At 38.1% G+C, this 21,164-nt stretch overlaps 1 protein-coding gene across 1 annotated transcript in view; it reads right to left on the bottom strand.

Moving 5' to 3' along the window:
* The window catches only part of aqr (aquarius intron-binding spliceosomal factor), a 78,011-nt gene that overhangs the window by 15,855 nt on the left and 40,992 nt on the right, over positions 1–21,164 (bottom strand). Inside the window, exons 24-32 of the mRNA XM_047346213.1 lie at positions 20,115–20,225; positions 19,640–19,749; positions 15,972–16,107; positions 13,345–13,554; positions 9,108–9,245; positions 8,935–9,006; positions 8,510–8,697; positions 8,245–8,416; positions 1,421–1,591 (exon numbers count right to left, since the gene is read on the bottom strand). Of these exons, the coding sequence (XP_047202169.1) occupies positions 1,421–1,591; positions 8,245–8,416; positions 8,510–8,697; positions 8,935–9,006; positions 9,108–9,245; positions 13,345–13,554; positions 15,972–16,107; positions 19,640–19,749; positions 20,115–20,225 (1,308 nt within the window). The remainder of the gene's footprint in view (positions 1–1,420; positions 1,592–8,244; positions 8,417–8,509; positions 8,698–8,934; positions 9,007–9,107; positions 9,246–13,344; positions 13,555–15,971; positions 16,108–19,639; positions 19,750–20,114; positions 20,226–21,164) is intronic.

Here is a 21,164-nt window from a genome sequence, read left to right as displayed (position 1 = left end):
CGAAAATATACAGCTGAAAGAGAAAAATGCACTTAAATGTGCACACTGACAGAGCAATGTGGGTATACACTTTACTGGTGTCTCATGTGTATACAGGAGGTGTAAAAATGTCGCCTATGGATTGTGCATTCCTTTCACATAAGCCAAAGAACATATGCCACCTCCAAGTGAGATTACATGTGGGGTGAGTTTTACTACAAAGTTGGAAAAACTGCAACACAACAAATAGTGCTTAATAAACATCTGGAAACTTCTGGCGAAAAACATCCAAAAACCTAATGTCGGTTTCTTTAAATTTAGAATTATGCACACCCCCATAATACTAGAATGTTAAAAAAGCTACAATGATATCATGACTTTTTAAGCTTCTCAACATTTGACTTAATTGACAGCAGACCTGTGGTTGTTTTTTAAGTAAATGCCTCAAACAAACAGCCAAATTAATTATTAAGTGGCTAATGGATAACAAAGTGAATGTTTTAGAGTGGCCAACACAAAGCCCTGATCTCAGTCCCATAGAAAATATGTGGACAGAGCTAAAAAGGTGTGTGTGAGAAAGGCGGCCTACAAACCCGAATGGGCCACAAATTACAGCAAACTATTACAAGAGCGGGATATCTCTGTTTATGCAGTGCATGTAAATATCGTATCTGGTTTCAACTAGATGGTTGAAACCAGATACGATATTGTTCAGCAGTGGGGACATAACGATACACCCAGCGCGCAAGATAATGCTGTACTTATTTTTGCAGTATTTTAGAGCAAACCAACCATGCCCATTTTTGTGTTTTTACAAAAAGAGTAGATGTTTCATGCATCACAAACTGTTTTAAATCATCGGTTATCAGTACAGAAAAATTCTGTTCAGGTTTGATTACAGCAGTTTTAAGTCAATCAAGTTAATCACCAACTTTAAGCTGCAAAGCAAATGCTAACTCCAGTATTGTTACCCAGTAGCGGTGTTCTCACGTTGCTCACAATTTATTCTTATTTTGTCTGTCAGGTTTTCACCATTTTTATGCTTTCTAAAAATGTTTAGGGCGTCTTCTTGCTTCTTCATGCACTAACTTCCTATATGATTTCAAAATAAGAGTCTCAAACACAGATACATGGTGTCAACCATGAAGCACTTACCCATTATATTTACGGCTCATAATGAAAGATAGATGACACTTTGCGACACAGATGTAAGCTTGATGAATAATATTGTGCTATTTTAATATCTCAAACATTTTGTGCCACGTGACCATTTTAAATCTCAAATGTACAATATTTGAGACACATGCTCATTTCCTTCATAAAGACATGAACTCTCTGTTTGTGCTTTATAGCGTCACACTTACTAATATTCAGTTTTTTATATGTTGTTACATAAAGCAGTTTTTTTCTTGTCATAGGGTGAATTACCAATGAGTCTTACCTTATGAGGCTGCCCAAAGTAAGGGTTTCCAGCACATCGCTGGTTAATGACATCTCTGATCAGGTGTTTCTGTCCATTGTAGGTAGTCAGGATGCTGATTCGCTCTGACGGGTAGCCCAACAACCGCATGTACATAAAGAGAGCCACAGAGTACTCTGCCTCAGCCAGGTTCTTCACAAAAAGAAAAAAGAGGTAGTAGGAAGAACATTAGAATCAAAATATTCATACTCATTTGTCTGAGAGCTAATTGAAGCAGCGTAAAGAATGAAGAAGAGGTAAATGAACCTTGCCATGCCTTCTAAATCACTTTAGAGTCTGTTATCACTTCAGAAAATACAAATCTATATCATTTTATGTTACTCCAGATAATAAACTCAACTACACACATACTGTCAGACTGACGTTCTGTAAAACGTGTTGCACACATAGATTTTGTTTTATTGCCGACATACTGCTACAACTTGTCACCAGTTGTCAGTCAGATAAAGCCAGACATCAACACAACAAACTGGAACTGGAATAAACTGAAGTTTAACACATGTACAACTGCAAGATAATGTTTTGATAAAAATTGACATATTCAACATATTAAAATTAAAACTGTATTGTGACAATATATATACCATTTTAACGATTAATTATTTATCACTTACTCCCAAAAGCAAATCTCCAGATTCCCTGACTTCCTTTTGCACACAATGTGCATAAAAGGAATTGTAACAGATCAATTACCAACTTTCCAAAAGACACATTCTTCATCCCTGTGTTCTGGCTCCAAGATCACCCTCTGCCTTTCAAATGTGACCAGTAAAAAGAAAACAAGCCAACTGTATGAATTATTCATTCAGTTTCAATTAAATGTGGACTGCAGCCTAACATCTTTGCTTGTAATTTATGCAGCTTCATTAACAGCTTCTGATACAGCTGCACTGGAATCAACACATCAAAAACAATAGCAGCCTTTGTTCATTTTCTCCCATTACCTGCCACCAAATGGACCTGGATATATTTAAAAAAAAAAAAAAAAATCCTACATATTTTACATTTTGAATTCATTTACCATTGCAGATGCAAATTTACAAATGTGTCAGACAATGTTTGGAGCATTACTGATGTGCACATATTCACAGGAAATTGGCTCAAATCATCATTAAAAAAAACAACACGAAAGGAGATAGCAGTAATTGATGCTTGTAAAAACAAAAACAACAAGATGCCGATGTTTATGCGGATTCTAATTCATAAACCACCAATCTTGCATCCTTTAGAACTAAGAACAAGTAAAACAGTTGGGATGTATGCTGCCCATCCTCTAATTTCAGTTTTTTCATACTTAACCAGCTCCAGAAAATGTTACAAATAAACTCAATAACAGACAGCATAGAAACCTGAAGCCTTTTTAAAGCCAAGTCACTAAATAAAATGTAAAACATACACTTTTCAATTACAAAGAAGCTAGTAGTGGATAACATAACAGCTTTTTGGTGTGAAAGATTTAAAATTTTCCCCATGAAACTACTATGAAATAAGTCAGCTAAACTTGCCCTGCTGTTTGTAAAGGGATATGACACCTGAATCTCTCCGTCAGAATTACAACTACAAGTTTCTCAAAGATTTTATAGAAGTTGATGAAGACATTACTGAATATGATTTAAGACTTAGTTAAGAAAATCTGAACATATTTTGGAGCCTCCAAGGCCTTACGTTGAGATTATTAAATGTAAAACGTTTTAATACCACATAGAAAACAAGCATGGGGACCTTAGAAACCAAACCAGCAGTTTAAATGCAACTTTCCTCACCTGAGGCAAACTAAGGAAAAGGGATGATGAAAGGATGTCACAGTGGGGAAAGAGCTATTGATACTTTAATGTAATATACACAGACACACTGGAAGTAAAAGGAAATACAGATAAACATTTTGCCTAGTTGTGGATTGAACACGCCAACCAGTGAAAATATTGGAATATGTGAAACTGGAATGTGTAAGAAATGTGGATGAGAGACATTTTCAAACAGCAAATGATAAGAATCTTACTAAAGTATCAATAGACTGAGACATAATATGGAAAGTGCTTTAGCAAATGAGGTGAAGAAGTAATGCTCTACATGTTCTTTACAGATGATCCGTTCACAGAGTCAGTGCGCAGCAGTGGTTGTAGCAGTGTTTGCTCAGCTGTGGAAGGTATTCAACATGGACTGGAAACCAACAGTTTCCCATGTGTCAACCATATTCCCTCTGTTTCCAAGCAAAGTTAGTGTGTGTGTTTCAGAGTGATCCTGGTAATTCCCTCGAGGACCTTAAAAATGGCAACAGCAAATGGAGCTGAGTTGCATGTGACCTGGTGCCTTGAAAAGAGCACATGGTCTGGATTTAAGGACAAAAAGAAGTTGTACTCCTCGAGGAGCAATATGATTAAACTAATTGGGCAGAGAGAGAAAATATTAAAGAAATGCTCTCCATTTTATTTTAACCTTGTGTCAAGAGCCACCAGCTGTTTCATATGTCTTTCTTTCAGACGTCTGCAATCCAATGCATCTTAAATCTTTAGATGCACTGCAGTTTTGTATCTCTTCATTTATAATGTCACTCTTTTTATCTGCACATTTGTAAATCTTTATTATAGCAATAATATATGTGGCAGCAATATTTGTGACTGACATTTAGTCAGACCTGCTGAAATGGTGCAAAAGTAAAAGAGTGTATGAACCCAGCCCCTTGGCCACGCTCTGTCTTCAGATCTCAGCACTGTCATGATGAAACCCAATCTGGCTCCCGGTGTGAAGGACAAACCCACCCGCTCTGTTCTGCACGGTCAGTGTAGGCTGCACACTAGGCACAGTGATCAATATAGCATATGAACTGATAGATGAACCACTAACACATTAAAATTTATGAAGTGCAGTCCAACCACCAACTTAGAGGACACATTTTAAGACTCCTGATGGAGATGATTCCAGCTCCATCAGTTTTTAAGTCTGCCGATGAGTTTGTCTTTGTAAAGGAGAGTAAATTCTCCTCAGAAGGTGCAGGATGAATTTCAGCTGATTTAACACTGTGTGTACCTGCACGGCAGATGTTAAGGATTAGGCTGTGCTTCTCCTTTACTTTACAAGCTAAAGAAACAAATCAAAGTGGACTCATACTGTTAGGACAGAAATACTCATGAGACACATTTAGTTTGGCACATTTTAACCATAATAATTAAGTGTTTTGTTTTGATCAGCCATTCAGCTTACATTGTATCTAATCTACACGTTGCTATGTTTAAGCACATTTTGTCATACACAGTTCCTACTCCCTTTTCACTAAGATTTCCTTTTCTAGATTCAGATTTTGTAAGTTCTTAGTTCTCTGCAGCACTTTCAAATACAAAAATAGAATATTCACTGTAGTAAATATTTGTCCACTGCTCAGGCTTTCAATATGGAACATACAGGTGTTGGACAATGAAACTGAAACACCTGGTTTTAGACCACAATAATTTATTAGTATGGTGTAGGGCCTCCTTTTGCAGCCAATACAGCGTCAATTCGTCTTGGGAATGACATATACAGGTCCTTCTCAAAAAATTAGCATATTGTGATAAAGTTCATTATTTTCCATAATGTCATGATGAAAATTTAACATTCATATATTTTAGATTCATTGCACACTAACTGAAATATTTCAGGTCTTTTATTGTCTTAATACGGATGATTTTGGCATACAGCTCATGAAAACCCAAAATTCCTATCTCACAAAATTAGCATATCATTAAAAGGGTCTCTAAACGAGCTATGAACCTAATCATCTGAATCAACGAGTTAACTCTAAACACCTGCAAAAGATTCCTGAGGCCTTTAAAACTCCCAGCCTGGTTCATCACTCAAAACCCCAATCATGGGTAAGACTGCCGACCTGACTGCTGTCCAGAAGGCCACTATTGACACCCTCAAGCAAGAGGGTAAGACACAGAAAGAAATTTCTGAACGAATAGGCTGTTCCCAGAGTGCTGTATCAAGGCACCTCAGTGGGAAGTCTGTGGGAAGGAAAAAGTGTGGCAGAAAACGCTGCACAACGAGAAGAGGTGACCGGACCCTGAGGAAGATTGTGGAGAAGGGCCGATTCCAGACCTTGGGGGACCTGCGGAAGCAGTGGACTGAGTCTGGAGTAGAAACATCCAGAGCCACCGTGCACAGGCGTGTGCAGGAAATGGGCTACAGGTGCCGCATTCCCCAGACCTGGGCTACAGAGAAGCAGCACTGGACTGTTGCTCAGTGGTCCAAAGTACTTTTTTCGGATGAAAGCAAATTCTGCATGTCATTCGGAAATCAAGGTGCCAGAGTCTGGAGGAAGACTGGGGAGAAGGAAATGCCAAAATGCCAGAAGTCCAGTGTCAAGTACCCACAGTCAGTGATGGTCTGGGGTGCCGTGTCAGCTGCTGGTGTTGGTTCACTGTGTTTTATCAAGGGCAGGGTCAATGCAGCTAGCTATCAGAAGATTTTGGAGCACTTCATGCTTCCATCTGCTGAAAAGCTTTATGGAGATGAAGATTTCATTTTTCAGCACGACCTGGCACCTGCTCACAGTGCCAAACCCACTGGTAAATGGTTTACTGACCATGGTATCACTGTGCTCAATTGGCCTGCCAACTCTCCTGACCTGAACCCCATAGAGAATCTGTGGGATATTGTGAAGAGAACGTTGAGAGACTCAAGACCCAACACTCTGGATGAGCTAAAGGCCGCTATCGAAGCATCCTGGGCCTCCATAAGACCTCAGCAGTGCCACAGGCTGATTGCCTCCATGCCACGCTGCATTGAAGCAGTCATTTCTGCAAAAGGATTCCCAACCAAGTATTGAGTGCATAACTGTACATGATTATTTGAAGGTTGACGTTTTTTGTATTAAAAACACTTTTCTTTTATTGGTCGGATGAAATATGCTAATTTTGTGAGATAGGAATTTTGGGTTTTCATGAGCTGTATGCCAAAATCATCCGTATTAAGACAATAAAAGACCTGAAATATTTCAGTTAGTGTGCAATGAATCTAAAATATATGAATATTAAATTTTCATCATTACATTATAGAAAATAATGAACTTTATCACAATATGCTAATTTTTTGAGAAGGACCTGTACAAGTCCTGCACAGTGGTCAGAAGGATTTTAAGCCATTCTTCTTGCAGGATAGTGGCCAGGTCACTATGTGATACTGGTGGAGGAAAATGTTTCCTGACTCGCTCCTCCAAAACACCCCAAAGTGGCTCAATAATATTTAGATCTGATGACTGTGCAGGCCATGGGAGATGTTCAACTTCACTTTCATGTTCATCAAACCAATCTTTCACCAGTCTTGCTGTGTGTATTGGTGCATTGTCATCCTGATACATGGCACCGCCTTCAGGATACAATGTTTGAACCATTGGATGTACATGGTCCTCAAGAATGGTTCGGTAGTCCTTGGCAGTGATGCGCCCATCTAGCACAGGTATTGGGCCAAGGGAATGCCATGATATGGCAGCCCAAACCATCACTGATCCACCCCCATGCTTCACTCTGGGCATGCAACAGTCTGGGTGGTACGCTTCTTTGGGGCTTCTCCACACCGTAATTCTCCCAGATGTGGGGAAAACTGTAAAGGTGGACTCATCAGAGAACAATACATGTTTCATATTGTCCACAGCCCAAGATTTGCGCTCCTTGCACCATTGAAACCGACGTTTGGCATTGGCATGAGTGACCAAAGGTTTGGCTATAGCAGCACGGCCGTGTATATTGACCCTGTGGAGCTCCTGACGGACAGTTCTGGTGGAAACAGGAGAGTTGAGGTGCACATTTAATTCTGCCGTGATTTGGGCAGCCGTGGTTTTATGTTTTTTGGATACAATCCGGGTTAGCACCTGAACATCCCTTTCAGACAGCTTCCTCTTGCGTCCACAGTTAATCCTGTTGGATGTGGTTCGTCCTTCTTGGTGGTATGCTGACATTACCCTGGATACCGTGGCTCTTGATACATCACAAAGACTTGCTGTCTTGGTCACAGATGCGCCAGCAAGACGTGCACCAACAATTTGTCCTCTTTTGAACTCTGGTATGTCACCCATAATGTTGTGTGCATTTCAATATTTTGAGCAAAACTGTGCTCTTACCCTGCTAATTGAACCTTCACACTCTGCTCTTACTGGTGCAATGTGCAATCAATGAAGACTGGCTACCAGGCTGGTCCAATTTAGCCATGAAACCTCCCACACTAAAATGACAGGTGTTTCAGTTTCATTGTCCAACCCCTGTACATATGAGAGCTACAGTAAGATCCTGCAACTTTTACATCCATCTCTGCTTTAGTACACCTGAATCAAATTTTTCCTAATGGCTAATTTCCCTTATCAGCAGTCATTCACCTCTGTAAGGGCCTGGTAATGAACTATTGATTTGATTCAAGCATGTTGGAGAACTGAAGCATCTAAAACCTGCAGGATGGTAGGTCTCCAGGACAGGAGTTCGGCACATCTGACATTGTTAATAAGGTCAGACCTGGAAAATACTAAAACTAAATTCCAGACAGCACAGGAATGCTGTATATAGTATATATATATATATATATATATATATATATATATATATATATATGTACTGAGTTCCTTTCGTTTTGACTATTGATTATTAGCAACTTGTTTTAACTGTACATTTTTTAATAGCTCCTGTATTAATTTCTTGAGTATCTTTGGGACCTGATGGTTCATATGGGGCAACATAAACCTTAAAAAAAAAAATGTTTTTTTCACCAATGTTTGACAAATAATCTTGATTTTGTTATTATAGATGTTGCATACTGACCTGGTAAAAGTAAGGGTTGGGTTCAGATTCTCCCACCCCATTGAAGTCCTCCACATTAATCAGCTGGAAGTCGAAGGTCAGACCAGGGTTGGGTACCTGGAACTCAGGAAGTTCCTGGACGTGAGGCAGGTTCCCAAGGTGTTTGTAGCGCCAGTTGTAAAGGTTACAAAGGCTGAGGACAGCAAACAGATGCACAGAATTCAGATTCCAAATAAGACAAAAATCAAAGCTGCCTCCAGCTGCTACTCCTCCCAGTGTGACCTACCTTGCACGTGCACGGCCCTGTGCATCCAAGTCTACAGTAGGAACTCCCAAACGTACACATCTGGTGAACAGAGACTGCTCCATATTGGAGTACTTCTGGAAGGCCATATTCTTGATGACTGGGGGCAGCTGATGGTGGTCTCCAATCATGATCCAGCGCTTCAGTCTGCTGTAGCCATCCTCTGGGTTCTACAGATTACAAGACATGAAAGGATGGATACATTTATACAACTTTAAATATGAACTGTACATGTGGTTTGGGAAGCATAAGTAAGGTACCAAGAAAAGTAATTATTTTAACTCAATCCGATTTGAAAAGGTCTCATCAGTTTGAACATATGCCATTTACCAGAATGAGAATTCATCTCATTTTGTCCAGCTCTATTCAGCTATTGTTTTTTTTTTTTATGAATGACTGAAAGTTACCTGTAACAGTAGAGGGATGAAGGTCTCAATCTCAAGGATCTGTGCAGCCTCCTCCATCAGGATGTTATCATACTAATAAAAAGACCAAATAATTATGGTGTTAATACCTAAACTACAGGCAAACATTCTTTCCACTTGTTTCTGAAATGTTGGCATCAAATTTGAAGCTTCACCTTAAATCCTAGCTCCACCAGGTCATGACGTTTGAGCGCAGCATGTGTGCAGGTCATGGCTATGATTTTAGCTTCCTTCACGAGGAGATACTTGGAGCGGTCCAGTCCGCTCCTCAGCAGCTCAAAGGCTCTAAACTCCTGTCAGATGAGATAGAAAGTTGGGATCTGGACTTTAAGAACCATGCACAGTTGTATTTTCAACCAGGTATCAATGGAAACATTGAAAAAAAAAACAACAGTCAAGTTAAAAATCATACTTATTTCTGAAATTGTGAATTTCATTTGCTGTATTTTCTTTAAACACTATGAAACTTTTATTGTAAGATTTAGATTTTTTTTATTTTAATTTGAGAACATTTCATCTGTCAAGAAACAAATCCTATGTACGGAAATAAATGTATGGAACTGAAGCATTTTTTTAAATTATACTTTATTTGCACTATTTTCATTTATAATAGTTCCAATGAACTCCACGACTTTAATATATGACTTTTTGTTTCCCAGAAAACATAAATGGGACGTAACACAAAAATATATTTATTTATGTATCCACTATAAGTGCTGTTTTTAAAAACAGCACCTAAAATGGGTCCACCATCTACCCCGAGACTCTCTGCAGAGACCTGAAACTTAGGGATGCGATCTCCTTAAATAGACATATGTTGTACATTTTTTTCAGGACATCACATTTTCTATTGTTCCTAAGGCCTTTGATATTATTTTTATATTCAATCAGTTTTTTTCTACCCAATAATTTTATCCTCATCTCCTTCCAGAATGACCTACATAAGAGTTTGTCCCCGCCCCCCGAATAGTGTTCAAGGACTTCTCCCTGACTTGGAGAAAGACACGTCTGTCTGAAGATGTTCTCCTTAAAACAGAACATTTGGAAAATACTCATCATATGAGTGTATGCATGTGGTTTGTTTCGGTCTGGTTTTAACTTGCACTGCTGTCTCTTTCCCAGGAACCACTTGTCAAATAAAATATTAATCTCAGTAGGTTTTTTTTCCTGGCAAAAACGGAGTTGCATAGAAAGACAAAAGTAGTTTTTGTTGCGATTCTATCGCATTTTCAATTTAATCTTAAAACCCTTTATATTATTTATCTTTTTTAATCTACATTTTTAGAACTATATTTTATTTCATCAATAAATAAAAGGGATTTAAAGATTTATCTATGACCTATGGTTAAATTAGTTTGTTTTAGAATTTTAATGATTCTACTGTTCCTGTTTTTCTGACATTTTTTTTTTCCAGACAGTTTTCTAATAAAGACTATTAATTTATATGTTCAGCATCTTCAGGTGTGATTGCTGCTTAACCCCTTTAAAGCACTTTGTGTAACATTTAGATGTAAGAAAAGTGCTCCATAAATAATCAAACTAATAAAAATTAAAAATCAGGAAATGGCAAGAAATTCAAGATGGAAAACCTCAAGGTAAAGGCTTAAAAACACAAGAGGACGCATGTTTATTCTGCTACCATGGGCAGTGAAGACTATATGGTAACAGAGGTGGTGCCAATAATTGTAGGGGGTGCTATATACATATTTATCCTATTCATTCTTCCTTCTGTTGGTGCACTATTAAAGAAACCAACAAACTCCTCTGTGGCAAACTACCCTCAGTGTGATTAATCACCTCCCTTTTACATGGACGCTCTTATGCAGATTCTACTGTAACGTGGATGCAAAGATAAGTTGTTGGCCCTAAAATCTACAACAGTTTACTTCATCGTGTCCATATCTTGATATTACAAAGAAATCTGTTGGGCTGAAGCAGCGAGTGAAGAATTTGGTCTTTTTTCATGCAGCCCCAGGAGTTGTGTAGAGACAGGGGTGGTGGGAGGGAGGGAGAGCGGCATTCGGACAGCGCCGTGGTATAAATATTTGATGTGTTACTATTTTAGCATTAATATTAAACCAATCAAAACCTGCAATATTGATGAGGTCTACTTTTAACCATCATGGCTCCAGACTGAAGAATAAAATTAAGATAGTAAGTATTTGCAGATACTGATGAATGAGCCAAAAGAATAACATAAAAAAGCTGGAAGAAATGTAAAAAAAAGTAATCTCTACACAAACTCAGAAGGAACACTTTACCTTAATAAATTACTGAAGGGTCCTATGACAGCTTATTTAAAACAGCTTTTCCTTTCAGAAGGCAAACAGATCAGCAACCGCAGCACAGTGTTACTTTAGCTACCTTGCACCACATACAGCACCCTCTCTTAATGGGTGAGCAGATTTCACTGCAGCATGGGTGAGGCCGAGGGAGGAGGGAGAGGTACTGCGATGCAGTGATACGGAAGCCAGCCGGATAAATCAAGGTCAGCTACATGACACATGTCGAGATATTACCACTGGCAAATAACTTTCTTTATTGCTTTCTGGAAACCAACTAGGAGTTTCCATTAATCAGACATGTTTTTAGTTATTTTTAGAGAAGTAGCTGATGAGCTGCGAGGGAACGATAACACAGATTCCGGTGTGTGCTATCAAGTGTGAGTTAGTGTAAAAACAAGTGCAAAAAAACCTGTTTTGATGGCTATTTTTTTGAGATTGTCAAGCACGGCTATCAATGTACAAATATATCACTGAGCATCTGAGAACATGCTTACAGGATCACTGATGAGTGAAGAAACGAGCAGAACTATGACAACACAAGATCCCTGCAGAGACTGTTTTACCAGCAAACAGTCTACAGCATATATAGTGTGCTGGTCAGAAAAGCAGCAAGTTGAGCAAGAGAAAATGTGCAACATCTGGACCTCCAGCTGGCAGACAGTTTAGGAACAGAACCAAATACAGCTGGCAAAGCGTCTGTGTGCTTGAGCAAAAAAGTATAAAGAGAATAAGAAATGTGTAGAGCCAACCAAAAGCATTCATACGCTCTGTACTTTTACACATATCTCATTACACAGACTTCAATGTTTTATTTTAATTTGATCTGATAGACCAACACAAAGTAGTGCATAATTGTGACGCTAAAGGAAAAATTATGCTTTGTTTTGTAAACCTCTCCAAAAAAAATCTGAAAAGTGTGGCATGCATTTTTTTCAGGTGTCCGGAGTGAATACTCTGAAAGAACCTCTACCAGCTTTGCATATCTAAACTGGATAGAGAGCATCTGTAAATATAATTTAAATTCTTGCCCCAGCTTTTAAAACTGGATTTAAGGACTGGACTTTAACTGAGCCATTCTGACATATAAATAAGCTTTGATCTAAGCAATGCCACTGTAGCTTTCACTGTATATTTAGGTTGGTAATCCTGCTGGAACGTGAACCTTAGCCTCAGCTCTGTTGCAGGACTTCCTTTTATTATTCTCCAATTATCTTGCTATCAAATCTGACCTGTCCCTGTTGAAGGAAAGCATTACCATTCAGCATTATGCTGTGTTTTACTATAAAGATGATTTGTTCAGGGTAATGTGTAGCTCTAATTTTCTGCTACAAATGTGCCTCGCATAAAAGCCAAAAAGTTTTGTGATTTTGGTCTTGTTTGATCAGAGCACGGTCCTCCACGTTTGCCGTGCCCTCTTCATGGATAGTGGCAAACTTTGATTGGGACCTTGTATTACTTTCTGTCAACATTGGCTTCCTTCTTGCCATTTTTTCATAAAAAACAGATTTGTAGATTGGAAACCTGTTAATGATTTTTCCCACCTGAGCTGTGGAATTCTGCAACTCCTCCAGAGTTACCATGGGCCTTTTATCTGTATCTTTGACTAATGCTCTCCTTGATGGGGCCTATCAAGTAAGATGAATGCCCACGTCTTGTTGTGCCATACTCTTTCCCTTTTTGATGAGAAATGTAACAGTTCTTCCAGAAATGTTCAAAGCTTGTGATGTTTTATTTCTATAGGTAGTATTATTTATTACTATTATTATTTTGAGGTAGTATTACACATAAATGGACTTCATTCACTACCAATTAAGTGACGTCTGGTCCAGATTATAGGTGGCTGAATATATACACATGCTGCTCTTTTTCCTATGTTTTTTTTTTTTTGTTAACATTTTTTTTCTTCACTACAAAACTTTGTGCTGATCTCTTAAGATCCCAATGATAAACACTGAGGTTTCTGCTTGTAATATACCAAAATAATACTTTTTCAAGGCACTGTAAATACAAGTTGTGATGGGTGCTCTGGAAATAAAATTACTTCCCTTTACTGTTTGCAGTTTTGCTCAGCAGTGATGAAACCAGCGAACTCTTTAAAACGTCTCACCTCCAGCTGTGTGAATATTTTCTTGATGTGGCGATAGCAACCCTCTGCTATGTCCATGTCCTCCTCATACGACCGACCCTTGAACACTGGCTGCGGGGCATTGGAAAAGTACTTGTGGAAGGGAAAGTGTGCAGCAACAGCCTCCACTTCCACCTTCTTGCCCTGTTTAGGTTTGACTTTGCTCATGTACTGCTCCCAGCGTGATATCACCTGTAGGTGGGAGAAAAATTGTAAACTTTCTGAAAGAGCTCCAAATGTGATTTCCATTTGATGCTTACCAGCACACAAACCCGCAGAGTTTAGCAGGGTTTTGTTTGAGCAAATTGGTGCATACAACCGTCATTGTGGTATTGCATTAAACAACACAAACCTGAACAAATGAGAACAGATAGCCTACTTTATCAAAAGGTGTTCCTGCTGAGAAACTAATAAAGCAGCTTCAACCAAACAGCAGGTTGTTCTATAAAAGGTGCAATGAAACTAACCTTAGTGAGACACCTTGTGGATTTAATGTTTACATGTTACGTGTCTTTCTGCGTAAACAACTGTGATCTGTCATTAAGAAACTACAACTGAAAGGTTACACTGCCAAAACAGCAGGTGTCCACTAGAAATCACTTTCACAATAAAACATATCGTTGAGATAAAAATAATGAATTTTATTTTTTTCTTCCAGTAGCTGGATAGACCACTCATTCTTTGGGTGTATGTTTGCCATGAACCTAGAGCAGAATGACAGTAACACTTTGTAATTATTGTATTGACACAAGACATAGTTTATTAAACCTTCAACAACAAATTTGCATATTGCAAATTTTCCCAATATGTGCAGTCCTAGTGTAAGTCATTGGAAAATGGTGAAAATAACATTAAAACCAGTAGAAAACAACGGCTGACAGAACAAAAACTAAATTTTGTAAAAAGGCATACTTGACTAAGACTGGTTTCCAGAACCTCCATGACCGTTTGAACCAGTCTGGATCATGGCAAATCTTGAAAACCTAACTGAAGTGTGAAGGCAATCATAAGAGTACTGGACTCTCGGTGCTCTCCAAATAGGTTTTTCCACATTTGCTTTTCCAGCCATCCAACAACATAGGGCTACAGCCCCGAGTATCACAGCTGCACTAAGAATTCCTTCATGATTTCTATGATTTCCCCAAATATGGGAGGTTCTGTAACTCCATTATTAGTTTCAGCCTTGCTGTGGAGAAGCAAACACCATCAGGGCTTTCATGAGTTTATCAGCAGCATGAGAAGATGCAGGAAAGTGAGCAGAGTTGTGCATGTCTTGGTGAATCCAGTTCAATGTTTGTGTCCAACTGCAAGCTAATCACACCGAGACGATAAAGTTGTTCCCTAAGAGTCGTGCTGCAGCTGCGGTCAACATTTCTTTAAAAGCATGACAGAAATATTTAGCGTTTAAAATGCAGTCTAAATATCTCACAATTTTCCTAGGTCAACCGTATTAAGCACAGTTTGGAGGTGTGCGTGCTTCTCCACAGCTGGGGGCCCTAATCCATAAAGAGGCTATGAACAAGAGTTCTGAACATTTTGCTGTATTTCTACATTCAGACATTGTGATTTTTCTTTTATTTCAGCTGCGTGGGGAGATCCTTTATGTTGCAGCCAGAGCAGTGGCTGGACACAGTGGCAGCCATGCAACCAAGAGCATTACAATAAATTACTTTGAGTGTTGCCGGTCCAATGTGGCCGTGTTGAGGTCGTAGACTTAGCACAAGAGCAGTTTGGCCACTAGTAACAATTTCCCAGTTAGGACCAACCATTGCTGGTGTGTGTAGGCAGCACGTCAGGGATGAACGGTACCAAGCTTCTTCACACAACACCCTGGACCCAAATATGCTGATGATAAGAACCAAGCCTCTGCAGACACCATCCAGGTTCTAGCTGATTTTTTAAGTGTCATGGTATGGTTAGTCTGGTGTATTATATAAGTAGAGACTGAACGATCTCCTACAGCAAGGGTTCAACATTACGGTTATATCATAGGAAAGGTAAGGTTATGTAACTCGTGATTTCTTTTTTAGATCAAAAATCATTACCTGAGCTCCCAATAAAAGTTGCACTCAATATTCAAGGTAAAACACTTCAACTTCAGAGCTTATCAAGTAAAAAAATATTAATAAATGTAAATTAAAGTTTAAAACTTCACTTATTCTGGAGTCTGCATATTATTGCAATAGGAGTAAACAGCAATAGTCCTAAAATATTTGAACTTTTAGCAAAAAACACAGAGAGTTAGCGGAAATAAAACTTCTATTATGTCAGGAGTTGATCGATATAAGATGTCTGAGTTAACGGACAGAGATCACAGAAGTGCATTCCAATAAATTTAGCAAAACTCCTCTGGAGTCTCTGTTGCTCTGTAAATTAATAACATAATCTAACACAAATTTCAAAGATATTTAGCTGGTTTTAGAAGAACAGAACAAAATAATTGAAAAAGAACAAAATAAATCAATTTGGGCCTCTGAAAGATATTACTAAACTTGTAGTCAAAAACAAAACTATTTCACCTGCTCAGACTATTAGAAATGCTGTAAGTGCAAAAAGAGACAAAAGTTAATGTTGTTTAAATGACAAAAAGCAGACACTGTTATCCTTACCTGATACAGGTAGAAGTGCCCTGCAGTCTCACAGGTGTACGACACATCTCCTGGGACATCCAAGCTCTCCTGTAGTCTTCCCACCTCTCTGAGAAGCTCCAGTCTTCTAGCAAGGACATAGTTCACTCTACCATATCTGTGGAAAATTGTTATCATGATTACTATTTGTTGATTTGCAGAATTATATTACATTGTTTTATTTTAACAGCGACGCAACAGTCCTATTAATTTGAAATTATACCAAATCACACTTTTATTCACAAATAATCACGTCCGTGTAAAGACTACTCAGCCTTAAGCAAACATTTGGTTCTGTTGTTATTACTGACTTCATTATGTAGATATGCGTTAAAATGCTGTAGAAAATATATGAAATATATGGTAATATGATTAAGATTGGATTAATTTCAGCGTCTTCATGCATCTTTTTATGCAGCCAGACATTTCTGAAAAGCAGTGAGGCATCTCAGACACACACAGAAAGTAAGGGGGGGGGGGGGGTCATGAGGGTGATATTAGAGGTGAGGGCTATTTTTAGACCATCTTCAAAGATCCTCAGTCAGCAAATGACACAAAGAGGATCATACAGCTCCCCCTGTTTGGCCAGAATAAAATAAAAATGGAGAGTGAGCCTGTTTCTGACAAACATAACAGCCATGAATGTAGCTCAGACTTGTGGTCAACCTGAATGAGGGCGATATATTTAACTTTATAATATAAGGACTTTTGTCCTACATTTCAGATCTTAAAAATAAACCCAAGCATTATGCTTTTATCTACTTTTAAAATCTCAATAAAAACAGAAGAGGTTGTGGGTTGCCCTTTGTCAGGCACTAAGTGTAGCTTTGCCATCTATTTTTTATTTTTTCTTGTAGAAAGTGTTAATTAAAATCCTCTGGCTCTGCTCCGGCTGGTGTCAGTGGGGTGGAAGAAGTGTGGAGTCTGCATGTTAGGGGGCAGCAAGGCAGGGGCAAACAAGTTGGACGTGGCTCCCTATAGCTCTTTCTTTCACATTTATGTTTTTGCATAATTTAGAAACTGAAGTGACTGCTTTGAAGTCAAGATCGCAGCTTACATATAACACTGAATACAACAGGCGGATATAGCAGTCAAATATATGGGAAACACAAACCTCCCCACAGGAAATCTAACAGAGCATAATTACTTCTCTAATTTACAATGAGGTACGTAAGGAAGCTTTAAATAGTAACAGTATAGGAACTATATTAGTATTCTGTCCTACAAGGCTATTTATATACAGAAAACAGCTAAAAAATGGTCTGACTGATTTATTCACTGATGGTGTTAAATATAGTAGCAAGCATGGTGAGCTCTAAATGTTTTGAGTATCTTGAGCCAAGTCTACCACAAATCAGTCATGAGTCCTCCTAATGCACTGCTACATCATTCTCTATGTCACCAAGGACATGAGTCACCGGCCTTCAAGGCAATTCACACACAAAATTAGTGTTTAAAGAGCTGCAAGCAGTTGTGGGTCCTTCGATCGGACTTTAAGCATTGTTGTCAGTTATTCGCAATGAAAGGAGTTTTGTTTAGTGTATTAGTCTATTTGTATTGAGGACAATGGCAAAGTATCAACAAATAATGTACATTTTAGTATTTATACCCTTATGCATTCCCTAGTTTGGATTTTAGTTTAATAAAACAAAATGACTTTGAAAATGGTTTAAATTGCATATAAAAAAAAAAAAAAAGAGTAAAAACATAAGACTCAATAAGACAAAAAATACAAAAGAAGGCAATTAATGCAACAATGGCAATCAGTCATGACTGCACAGGTGGTCTTTTGTTTTTTAATGAAAAACAACAGAGATCAGTTTTAGTTCAGCATAGGGCTAAATGATATGAGGAAAACATGTAATTGCGATAATATTGCTGAATATGTTGACAATTAACCTGCATTTCCTGACTTTCCATCATTAGAATTAACCCACAATTGCATCTTGTAGCTTCTGCATCTTGGCTACATACACTGTTGTCTGGGCATTAAGGGCACTGAGCACCAGGAGAGCCTGTCCAAGCAAGCATTTAAAAATACGTTTGAGGTTTGATCATTTATCAAAGCTTCTGAAGTTCTTGTCATAGATGCAGCTTGTGACCAAAAGGTTAAACAATAATATGGAGAGAATAAAAAATAATCACTGAATTCAAGAAAAGATTTGAAGCATGAAATGGTAGATAGCATTTCATGCTTCAAATCTTTTCTGATTGATCCAAAAGTATGAAAGTTTGCTTTTGCAACTCTACCTGCATCTTGACTCTAGTCAATAAAAAAAAAAAACAATCCAACTTAACCTCAAGATATTTTACTTCTGAAATGTTTTTGACGTATTACCCTTACATGTAAATTGCAGTCATTGCAGTGAAGAACTGAATTGTCAACATATAAGTGGAAACTTGCACTCGTCTCAGACATAAATAATGCAAATCGTGTATATACACGACCTAAAAGGAAGAAAGACAAGGTTTTTGCCTTGGGGTACAACAAGAAGCTCGCCACTTACAACAGCCAATTTTAAAACGATCATAAAATAGTTTGATCATGATTTAGTAACTAATATAGAGGTTTAAAGTGTCAAGTGTCTTTTTTTCCCCACATACTGCTCCAAGTACTTTACCTCGATCAAGGCCTGATTTAATTTGTCAAATATAGAAGTAATTACTAGTTCTGCTCCTCTGTAAGAGCTGCACTGTGTATGTATGAGAACGTTTTCATTTCACTGAAAACATAAAGCAAATAAAGTTATCCATTACCGACCATAGTTTGCAAAAGGGTTCCTTCCTCATCTGAACCTAATAACCATTTTAATGGTTTTAAGATTAGGTCCATTTATTCATGAAGTTTGAATTTATTCATTTAATTACGCCATTACACCTTTATAATCATTTATCACAGAAACATAGGAAAAACACCCTGCAACAAATTTCCGAACATTAAAAATACTGAAAACAAATTGCAGCATTTTTTCTTAAATTGACTAATGTAACACAACACTGATTCAGTGCTTATGAAGTGAATGATTATATTGAGAGCTTTTTGCACTTAAAGCAATTTGTGATTCATTTTTACATTATTATTATTATTAATATTATTACATATTCCATATGAACTCTGTTAATATTGTGGTCTAATCATTGAACTCCAGTTTAAATTATTAGGAGATCACAAAAACAGGTTTATAACTTTAAGTGCAGTCCTGCTCCAGTTCTGTACAGTGATAAGACTAGAGTTGTTTTTTAAAATGATAATTATCAAAGCAGTTTGCACCATATGGTGTTTATATATTACTATCCAGAGAAAGAAACGAAAGAGTTGATCAACAGAGACTGGAGGAACAAAATGTTTTGATCAGTGAAAAGAGCTAAGAATGCAGCAAAGCCTGATAAAGGGCGGCCCATGAGGTTATTAAGTAGCCTTGTCACTGTGCTGAACTCATTAAGTACATGGGCAGCTGTTTTCAGGACTGTGTGTGATGAACAGCAAGGCGGCTTATCAGCTGAGTGCACTTTCACACATGATTGCGAGTTTATGCTGCCTGACTCTCCATGAGTCCCATCAGTGTGTGTGTGTGTGTGTGTGTGTGTGTGTGGTGGTGGAGGTGGTGGTGGTGGGGGGTCTTTTTCCACTGGTTTCCTGTTGCCCTCACCTGCTGAAGTCTTTCTCAGTCTCCAGCTCCTCCTCTCCATGGCCCAGACGCAGAAGGTGGCGCTCGTCGATGTCTAGAGCCATAATCTTTTCAAAGAGCTGGTTCAAAGCCTGGTGTCAAAGAAAACATGCAAGAAAGTCCATTTTCTATGTGTTTGATGTTTGTTTTAGGACTATGTATTATTAATGACATAAAGTAAGATTCTAATGGGAATGAATACAGGAGGGGGATTATTATCGAGCTATGTTTCTGATGGATAAGGTTCCTTCTGGCAAGCATCCACTAGTGTAAAACAAGAGCAGATTACTTTATGATTTAATACTTAAGGGAAGGGCAGTGGCACAAAGGAGCTTAAGTCTTTCCTTCATGGTATAAATGTGACTGTTGCCTTATTAAGCTGTGAATTCTCAAGACACTTATTTCAGCAGTGTTTGCAAAACCTTTTTTCTGTTTCTTAGAGTTTGTATGTGCTGACCTGATTTGAATGAGTGACTATAAGAGTCCTTTGCTCAGGAAAATTGTGATAGAGGTTTGAGATGATCTGGACAGCCACATCTGTCTTTCCAGTGCCCGGTGGTCCTACAACCTGGAGACAAAAGGAATATGGGGGTTATGTACAAAGAAAATTAAAACAGTGAGACATAAAAACGTACAATCAGGAATAAGCAGGGTTTCTATGCACACTCATGTCATAATTCCATACTTGGACTCCGTCTTTTGAATTAAATTTCTATAATGTAAATTGAAAATATATTTTTAATAAATTAATTTTTGAAGACATTTTTCTACAGAGATCAGGCCTGAACCTCTGGACAAATGGATGGATGGTCGGATAGATACATTGGCAAAAAAAACAATGGATGGATAAATGGATTGAAGGATGGATGGACAAATAGACAAATTATTTGGATGTAAAAAGAGACATTTGGAAAAATACATGTATGAATGAACAATGGATGGATGGATGGATGGATGGATGGTTTAGACAATGACAGAGAAAACACTGTGGAAATACGAACATTGTCCCATATTTTCTCAGACATGGAAAATACTCAAACCAATATTGCTCCAGAGTGTTCCAGATTATGCAGGAGCCCTGAATTAGATTCCAAAAATTTTGCTTAATTTTTTAGTTTTTTTTTTCTTCTTCACAACAGCAAAATTTGTACATCAATAAAGCGAAGTTCGAGTGGAAACTGTGCATTAAAGCATTCACTGGAAACAAGTCATTTTGACTGCACATGCAGGTAAGGACACAGAGCCGTGGGGAGAATAAATTACATTTCCATTCCAGTCTTTTATACATACTATCTAAATATTACTGCCACTTCATTACTGTGCACAAGTTATCTTGATAATGACCCCAAGCCCTATCAACTCAACTAACAAGAAGAGGGAGATGTGGTTATATGTAATTTACTAAATAAATATTCATGAAACAGGCTGGTATTAGTATGAGTCTCTCAGGTGAGTAATCTCTGCTAAAAATAGTAAGCGCAATTACATATGCATACATAAATCTCCA

This window comes from Girardinichthys multiradiatus, chromosome 19, assembly GCF_021462225.1.
Source record: "Girardinichthys multiradiatus isolate DD_20200921_A chromosome 19, DD_fGirMul_XY1, whole genome shotgun sequence".
NCBI lineage: Eukaryota > Metazoa > Chordata > Actinopteri > Cyprinodontiformes > Goodeidae > Girardinichthys > Girardinichthys multiradiatus.
The sequence above is the reverse complement of the archived record's forward strand: the minus strand, read 5'-3'. Positions and strand labels throughout refer to the sequence as shown.